The sequence below is a fragment of the Mustelus asterias genome, unplaced genomic scaffold, assembly GCF_964213995.1.
Source record: "Mustelus asterias unplaced genomic scaffold, sMusAst1.hap1.1 HAP1_SCAFFOLD_1055, whole genome shotgun sequence".
Lineage (NCBI taxonomy): Eukaryota > Metazoa > Chordata > Chondrichthyes > Carcharhiniformes > Triakidae > Mustelus > Mustelus asterias.
In genome coordinates this window covers 91,366-101,023 of record NW_027591000.1, presented here as the reverse complement: position 1 = coordinate 101,023, position 9,658 = coordinate 91,366, and the positions used below count along the sequence as shown (strand labels likewise).

The following is a 9,658-nucleotide window of genomic DNA, read 5'->3' as shown; positions in this document are numbered from 1 at the left end:
CTCCTTCCCTACTTCGACTAAAACATTTGAACCCCGGGACCTGCAGCATCCATTCCTGCCCCTGCTCTATCCATGTCTCTGAAATAGCCACAACATCGAAGTCCCAGGTACTGATCCACGCTGCAAGTTCACCCACTTTATTGCGAATACTCCTGGCATTGAAGTATACACATTTCAAACCCTGCTCCACCCCACCTCTGCAATGCCGTGCATTGCAGTCCCCATCCATGCATCCCTCACTTTCAGCCCCACTACTCAGGATCCCTCCCCCCCCCCGAATCAGTTTAAACCTCCCTGCATGGCCTTAGCAAATTTACCCCCCAGGATATTGGTCCCCTTCTGATTAAGGTGTAGACCATCCTTCTCATAGAGGTCACACCTTCCCCAGTACGAGCCCCAATTGCTTAAGTACCTGAACCCCTCCCTCCTGCACCATCCCTTCAGCCATGAATTCAAACCTTCCCTCTCCCTATTCCTCTCTAAACTATCCCGTGGTACAGGCAAGAGTCCAGAGATAACCACTCTGTCAGTCTTGGCCTTTAGTTTCCACCCCAACTCCATAAATCCCTGCCTAATATCCCCTTCCCCTATCCTCCCTATGTCGTGTGTCCCCACATGTACAATAACTTGTGGTTTATCTCCCTCCCCCCTAAGAGTCCTGAATACCCTGTCAGACACATCCCGGACCCCAGCCCCTGGTAGGCAACACACCAACCCTGAGTCCCTACCTTTAGTTCCGACCCTCCTATCTGTCCCCTTAATTGTGGAGTCCCCAATCACAAGGCCCAGTCTTTTACAGCCCCTAACCACCTGAGCTTTCTCACTCGGCTCACCCCCAGAGATCTGCTCTCTATGCTCAGTTGATTCCTCCTCAACTGTAGCCTCCAGCACCGAAAACCTATTATGGAGGGGAACCGCCCCAGGGGATTGTCTTCCCGATTGCTTCTTACCCCTCCTCCTGGCATTGACCCAAGCCTCATTTCTAGGAGTTACTATTTCTCTATAACTCCTATCAACTTCCACCTCCGCCTCCCGAATTATGCGGAGTTCCTCTACCTCCCCCTCCAGCTCCTTTACACGCTCCTCCAGAAGCTGCAATCTAATGCACTTCTTACAACTAAAATCTCCTGAAACACTACTGGATTTCCTCACCACATACATCCCACAGGAGATGCAGCATACTGCCTGAACTGCCATCCCTGAAGCCATTACCAGCAAGAAAAAAAGAAAACAAAAAACAAAAAAAAAAACTTCCCCAACTGTCACTCTCCACTGCAGCCCGAGCAGCACTCCCTCACTGAGACACCAACTGTCACTCTCTACTGCAGCCCGAGCAACACTCCCTCACTGAGACACCAACTGTCACTCTCTACTGCAGCCCGAGCAACACTCCCTCACTGAGACACCAACTGTCACTCTCTACTGCAGCCCGAGCAGCACTCCCTCACTGAGACACCAACTGTCACACTCTACTGCAGCCCGAGCAACACTCCCTCACATGATGTCTTGTAAGCAATGATCACTCTGGGCCTTTTCACCCCAACAGTCCTCATCACACCATCTTAAGACAGGATCAGCAATAGTGCTGTACAACAGACAGCCTAGATTCTGGCAAACGGAGGTAGGCAGTACAACACCTTGTTATTCTCATTAATTGAAAGTGAAACCAGCTTGGCAAAGCCACAAGGAAGCTGGAAATTCTGTTTCTGGTTACACCCCCTCATGGATATATTTGCCGACTGATAGACACCATCCACAGAGCACTGAGGAGAGAGGTTTGTGTCACTGGACTGCACGAGGAACATCAAAGATCAAAGCAAGATGAAGTTGTTCTCTGGAATTTTCATCATTGGTGCTCTAGTGACTGGAGGTGAGACTTTTTATTCAATAGTTCACTTAGTGATCACTTCCATGTTAATTATTTTCATGAAATAAAGTGGCACAATTATATATGTGAATGATATTCTGTTCCCATATGGAGAGTGTTTTAAAGCAATGCTTATTATACGAATGATATGTTGGAGCTTTTGCAACTTATTCATTGGAAATGGCTGTTGTTGGTAAGCCTGGCATTTGTTACCCAACCCTAATAGATCTTGAGAAGGTGGCAGTGAGCATTTCTATTCAATTGTTGTAGTCTATGTGGTGTAAGTGCACCCAGAGTCCTGCCAGGAAGGAGATTCCAGAATTCTGAGCCAGTGGCAATGAAGGAACAGTTTGTATAGTTCCAAGTCAGGTGGATTGGAGGGGAAGCTCCAGGTGGTGATGTTCGCATGTACCTGCTGACTGTGATGACTTCAGCCAGACTAATGAGGTTGGCTTGCTAGAACTACCTGATGAGTCCATCCTGACTGTCTGCCCCTCTACCGTGGCTACATTCGCGGCCAGGTGTCCCTGGAGAGGGAGCATGCGGTGTCCACGGGTGCAGTTGACGCCTTCCGCGACCGCTGGGCACCGCAGGGGCTGGGGTGTATTATCGACCCTGATATTCACGTTTTGGTTTGACGTTTTAAGTTTCCTTTCGACTTTGTTTTTGGTTCGGGCTGTTTCCCCTTCCTTTTGGGGAGCTGCCCCTTTTAATTTGTCCCTAAGTTAATTTGAGTTTGTTTATTTGGTTGGTATCAAAACAGATACCCGATGAGTCCATCCTGACTGTCTGCCCCTCTACCGTGGCTATATTCACGGCCAGGTGTCCGTAGAGAGGGAGCATGCGGTGTCCACGGGCGCAGTTGTCGCCTTCCGCACCCGCTGGGCACCGCAGGGGCTGGGGGGCATTATAAAACCCGATAATCATATTTTAATTTGATGTTTTAAGTTTCCTTTCGACTTTGTTTTTGGTTCGGGCTGTTCCCCCCTTCCTTTTGGGGAGCCGCCCCTTTTACTTTGTCCCTAAGTTAATTTGAGTTCGTTTACTTGATTGGTGCCGAAAGAGCTACCTGATGAGTCCTAATTGATGGTTAAATCAGGGAGTCTCATGGTCCCTATTTAAAGCAGGTGTGTCAGACTCCCAGACTTCATTCAGCAGGGAGCAACTGGAGAGCTGGCTGTGTACAGATGTGTGGTGTAAATAAAGTAACTTGGTAACGGGACTTTTGCCTCTGTGGAGTTATTACAGTGGCGACAATGAAAAAGGAGTGACTTGAAGGAACTTGCTGAATCACCGCACATATTGAGGGTAAGCCATTGTTGAGAAAACATGCTGCTGTTTGGGAAGTTGGACTCTTCTGACCCCGCAGTGGAGGATTGGGCCCAATATGTGGAAAGGCTGAAGTATTTCTTCAGGGCAAACGACACAGCCTCAGATGAGAAGCAAAGGGCTATCCTGCTGACTGTGTGTGGACCAGCAGCTTTTGTACTTATGCACAGTTTAACTTTCCCAGAGGCACCGGACACAAAATCTTTCCAAGTCAAACTTAGTTCAAGAATATTATGCCTAAACCAACCCTGATCCTGCGGAGGTACCATTTTTACTCCACATTTAGAGAAGCGGGGGAGTCGATCACCAGTTTCCTAACAAGACTAAGACGTCTGGCAGAGGCTTGTGAATTTGGGAGGACACTAAATGAAATGCTCCGAGACCAATTGGTGTGCGGAATTAACGATATGACTATGCAGAAACACCTGTTGGCGGAGGCCCAGCTGGACCGTAAACAGGCATTACAGCTGACCTTGTCGTTAGAAAAAGCGGCAAGAGGAACGCATGAGCTCTAAGGTATCCCGATGGAGGTAGAGGCCATCACGAGGGAGACTGGGTTTGGGGATTACCACTATGGGGCAGGCCACTACATAGCGGTCCTCTGGAAGGATTCGGATACGTGGGTGCCTAAGTCCGCCTATAGAACCGCACCTAGACAAGGTCAGGTTAACCCAGAGCAGTTCCTGTAGAGCTCCGCCCGACATGACATTGCTATGGTTGCTAGTGTCAAGAGGCACAGAGAAAAAACAAGTCTCCAAAAGCAACATGGCCAAAAAGAACACATAGGCCGAGGGACAGGAGGATGCACAACTTGGAAGTTCCCTCTATCTCTGATGAGGAATAGCTACTGTGCGTAGCGATGACAAAATCAGAACCCATCAAATTGTCAGTGAGACTGAATGGACGCTCAATTTTAATGGAGGCCCACACAGGTGCAGCCATATCAGTCATAGAGGAGACCGTGTTTAACAAGATACGCACTGGACTCCAACCCTTAGCCCTGACCAAAACTTTGGCAAGGCTGAGGGCCTATACGCGGGAATCACTGAAAGTGATGGGTACAACCCCTGTGCCAGTTGCTTATGGGAAACAATTAGTTAGGCTCCCATTAATGGTAGTGGAAGGTTCGGGACCGAGCCTACTAGGGCGAAATTGGCTAAAAGAGGTCCAGCTAGATTGGACAAAGATCTTCCAGTTGGGAAATGGTCGCCTGAGTGAGGCCCTGAACAAATATCCGGAGTTTTTCGGGAAGGCCTGGGAACAATCAAAGGAGTAAAGGCAAAATTGCATGTCGACCCAGAGGCTGTCCCAAAGTTTTGCAAAGCCCGACCGGTACCGTTTACATTAAGGGAAAAGATCGATGCGGAGATCAAAAGATTGCAGCACAAAGGAATAATAAAACTGGTCTAGTTCGCGGAATGGGCAGCACCTGTGGTTCCTACCTTAAAGCCGGACGGCTCGGTGCGCCTTTGTGGTGATTACAAATAGACGATAAATCGTTACTCAGCTAGACAAACACCCAATCCCCAGGATCGAGGACCTATACGCAAAGTTGGCAGGAGGACTCCTATTCACAAAACTGGACATGAGCCATGTACACCTGCAACTACGGCTGGACGAGGATTCGCAAAAATTCACCACAATAAATACGCTGAAAGGCCTCTTCCAGTATAAAAGATTATCTTTCGGGGTATCGTCAGCTTGTTCCAAAGGACCATGGAGAGCATCCTACAAGGGTTACCACAGGTTGCAATTTACCTAGATGATGTCCTCATTACGGGTTGAAATGGGGAAAAACATAAAGATGGGGACATAACACACAAAATGGCTGCCTGGCACATAAAAAGTCACCTGGGAAAGAGACATTAAACAGGCACTGACTTTTAGTGCAGACAGCTACTTGACATTAAAACATGAAGGACAGACAGTTATTTAAAGTTAAACATGCAGGAATCAGATACTGCAGGAAGCCAGCCAGGGCTTTAGGCACTTTAAGCTAAGGACAATAGGGTCTGATAAAGAGATTAGCCACAGATGGGAACGGGAATACATAAATGCAGGAAAACCAATTACTGTATGAATAGACCGAAACTAAGTCATTGATAGGGAAAATGTACCCATTCTATGAAACAATGCGATGTTAAAAGCCTATGTCTGGCTGTAACGATGTGTTAACTATCGATCCGACTCGACTGTAATGATGTGTTAAATGGCTAATATACGGACTATCCATTGTCTGAAAAGTACAAAAACGAACCACTCCTATTGTATCATTGAGAGAAGGTAGCTGCCTAATGTACTGCGGAGTGCCAGTGCCTTTTCGCCATGAAGCTTCGTTAAATAAAACTGTATTGTTGAAACATCCAAGTCTGACTCCGGTGGTTTTCCCACAACCAGGTAAAACAAGGGCGGAACATCTGCAGAACTTGGAGGAAGTTCTCAGCAGACTTAGAACATAGAACAGTACAGCACAGAACAGGCCCTTCGGCCCACGATGTTGTGCCGAGCTTTATCTGAAACCAAGATCAAGCTATCCCACTCCCTATCATCCTGGTGTGCTCCATGTGCCTATCCAATAACCGCTTAAATGTTCCTAAAGTGTCTGACTCCACTATCACTGCAGGCAGTCCATTCCACACCCCAACCACTCTCTGCATAAAGAACCTACCTCTGATATCCTTCCTATATCTCCCACCATGAACCCTATAGTTATGCCCCCTTGTAATAGCTCCATCCACCCGAGGAAATAGTCTTTGAACTTTCACTCTATCTATCCCCTTCATCATTTTATAAACCTCTATTAAGTCTCCCCTCAGCCTCCTCCGCTCCAGAGAGAACAGCCCTAGCTCCCTCAACCTTTCCTCATAAGACCTACCCTCCAAACCAGGCAGCATCCTGGTAAATCTCTGCACTCTTTCCAGCGCTTCCACATCCTTCTTATAGTGAGGTGACCAGAACTGCACACAATATTCCAAATGTGGTCTCACCAAGGTCCTGTACAGTTGCAGCATAACCCCACGGCTCTTAAACTCCAACCCCCTGTTAATAAAAGCTAACACACTATAGGCCTTCTTCACAGCTCTATCCACTTGAGTGGCAACCTTTATAGATCTGTGGATATGAACCTCAAGATCTCTCTGTTCCTCCACAGTCTTCAGAACCCTACCTTTGACCCTGTAATCCACATTTAAATTAGCCCTACCAAAATGAATCACCTCAGATTTATCAGGGTTAAACACCATTTGCCATTTTTCAGCCCAGCTTTGCATCCTATCAATGTCTCTTTGCAGCCTACAACAGCCCTCCACCTCATCCACTACTCCACCAATCTTGGTGTCATCAGCAAATTTACTGATCCACCCTTCAGCCCCCTCCTCTAAGTCATTAATAAAAATCACAAAGAGCAGAGGACCAAGCACTGATCCCTGCGGCACACCGCTAGCAACCTGCCTCCAATCCAAAAATTTTCCATCCACCACCACCCTCTGTCTTCGATCAGACAGCCAGTTACCTATCCAATCGGCCAACTTTCCCTCTATCCCACACCTCCTCACTTTCATCATAAGCCGACCAAGGGGGACCTTATCAAACGCCTTACTAAAATCCATGTATATGACATCAACTGCCCTACCTTCATCAACACACTTAGTTACCTCCTCAAAAAATTCTATCAAATTTGTGAGGCACGACTTGCCCTTCACGAATCCGTGCTGACTATCCCGGATTAATCCGCATCTTTCTAAATGGTCGTAAATCCTATCTCTAAGGACCTTTTCCATCAATTTACCAACCACCGAAGTAAGACTAACCGGTCTATAATTACCAGGGTCATTTCTATTCCCTTTCTTAAACAGAGGAACAACATTCGCCATTCTCCAGTCTTCTGGCACCACCCCGTGGACAGCGAGGACCCAAAGATCAAAGCCAAAGGCTCTGCAATCTCTTCCCTTGCCTCCCAAAGAATCCTAGGATACATTTCATCAGGCCCAGGGGACTTATCGACCTTCAGTTTATTCAAAACTGCCAGGACATCCTCCCTCCGAACATCTATTTCCTCCAGCCTATTAGCCTGTAACACCTTCTCTTCCTCAAAAACATGGCCCCTCTCCTTGGTGAACACTGAAGAAAAGTATTCATTCATCACCTCGCCTATCTCTACTGACTCCATACACAAGTTCCCTCTACTGTCCTTGACCAGCCCTAACCTCACCCTGGTCATTCTTTTATTCCTCACATAAGAGTAAAAAGCCTCGGGGTGTTCCTTGATCCGACCCACCAAGGAATTCTCGTGTCCCCTCCTAGCTCTCCTAAGCCCCTTTTTCAGCTCATTCCTTGCTAACTTGTAACCCTCAATCGAGCCATCTGAACCTTGTTTCCTCATCCCTACATAAGCTTCCCTCTTCCTTTTCAAAAGACATTCTACCTCTTTCGTGAACCATGGTTCCCTCACTCGGCCATTTCCTCCCTGCCTGACAGCGACATACCTATCAAGGACATCCAGTATTTGTTCCTTGAAAAAGTTCCACTTTTCATTAGTTCCTTTCTCTGACAGTTTCTGTTCCAAACCTATGCCCCCTAATTCTTGCCTAATCGCATCATAATTACCTCTCCCCCAATTGTAAACCTTGCCCTGCCGTACGGCCCTATCCCTCTCCATTGCAATAACAAAAGACACCGATTGTGGTCGGTGCAGACTCGATGGGCCGAATGGCCTCTTTCTGCACTGTAGGGTTTCTATGATTCTATGATTCTATACTACAAACAACAGAGGCCCCAGCACAGATCCCTGCAGAACACCACTAGCTACAGATCTCCATTCTGCAAAACAACCTTCCACCCCTACTCTCTGTCTTTTATGACCAAGCCAGTTCTGTATCCATCTCGCTAACCCACCCCAAATCCCACGTGATTTTAGTCTTTGTACCAGTCTGCCTTTTGGGATCTTGTCAAAAGCCTTACTTAAGTCCATATAAACTACATTCGTAGCCCTTCCCTCATTAATTTACTTTGTCACCTCTTCAATCTTGGGCTAATGCCCGCTTAATTCAGGCTCAGGCTGGGTGATTAGGATGTACTTCTCTGTAGTCTGAAAGGGGTCCAGTCCTGCAGTAACTAAATTCCCTTCCTACTATAATTGTCCTTGTCCGAGAGTTTGGTGGTCCAACCCAGAGTAACTTAAAATCACTTCCAATTGGGACCATCCAGGGACACCTGAACTGTTGGGTAAACTGTACCGCAACCACAGGCAAATCACTAGTGATGCTTTAATTTATATCACAGTTTTATTGGTTTTCGCTATATCTACTCACAAAGAATTAAAGCTCAAATCTACTTATGCTTAGTTTGGTCAATGTATGTATAGAACATAGAACAGTACAGCACAGTACAGGCCCTTTGGCCCTCGATGTTGTGCCGAGCTTTGTCCGAAACCAAGATCAAGCTATCCCACTCCCTATCATTCTGGTGTGCTCCATGTGCCTATCCAATAACTGCTTGAAAGTCCCTAAAGTGTCCGACTTTATGTATGTACCTGTTGATGTACATACGTAGAGGCTGGAGGAGGTTACAGAGATAGAGAAGGATGTAGGGGCCGGAGGAAGTTACAGAGATAGGGAGGGTTTTAGCGGCTGGAGGAGGTTACAGAGATAGGGAAGGTTATGGGGCTGGAGGAGGTTACAGAGATAGGGGGGGTTGTAGGGGCTGGAGGAGGTTACAGAGATAGGGAGGGTTTAAGGGGCTGGAGGAGGTTACAGAGATATGGAGGGTTTAAGGGGCTGGAGGAGGTTACAGAGACAGGGAGTGTCATCGAAGCTCAAGGAGGTTACAGAGATCGGGAAGGGGTAAGACCATGGACAGATTTTAAAACAATGACGTGAATTCAAAATTACCACACAACAAAGTTGTATGATTGGACTGGAATAGGTATGAGGGGCTGAATGGACTCTTAGCCTGCTCAATGGCTGATTCTAATCATGGTTCAGGATACAGGAGAGCAGCAGTGCCTCTAGTGGAAATAACCAGTAACTGCAGCATCATTGGGATCTGTTCAGACAGAGAATTGTTCTTATCGCTGATTACACAGCATTTTCAATGGTGCGAAACAGCTTAGAAAACGAAGTACAAATGAGCATAGTGCCCACACTCGAGTCAGATGAAAAAAGGTGAGAGGAGGCCTGGGTAGAGCGACAGCACCACGATGGGTGGTATTTCTGTCAAATATGCATTACTGGTGAAGGACACCAACATGGGGAAGATTGCCTTTAATGGTGGGTGTTGCATGAACAAACTGTCTTCAGGAGGACAAGGCAGAAACCAGGCTGCACGGTCCTCCCAGTCTGTAATTGAATACAATTTCATGGTTCAATTTTCACAGATGGAAAATTGCAAGAGCTTCTCATTAAAGGTTGTGGGAAATGTTTTGGAACTCTGTCCTTTAATGCTGGTGCATTCTCAGTGGAAAGA

General features: G+C 47.0%; 1 protein-coding gene across 2 annotated transcripts in view; it reads left to right on the top strand.

Annotated features, from left to right (window-relative positions):
- Positions 1-1,734: 1,734 nt before the first annotated feature.
- The window catches only part of LOC144487816 (urokinase plasminogen activator surface receptor-like), a 43,387-nt gene continuing 35,463 nt past the window's right edge, over positions 1,735-9,658 (top strand). For both annotated transcript variants that reach the window (XM_078205889.1, XM_078205890.1), the window contains exon 1: positions 1,735-1,870. In XM_078205889.1, coding sequence (XP_078062015.1) covers positions 1,822-1,870 — 49 coding nt within the window. In that variant the 5' untranslated portion in view covers positions 1,735-1,821. The remainder of the gene's footprint in view (positions 1,871-9,658) is intronic.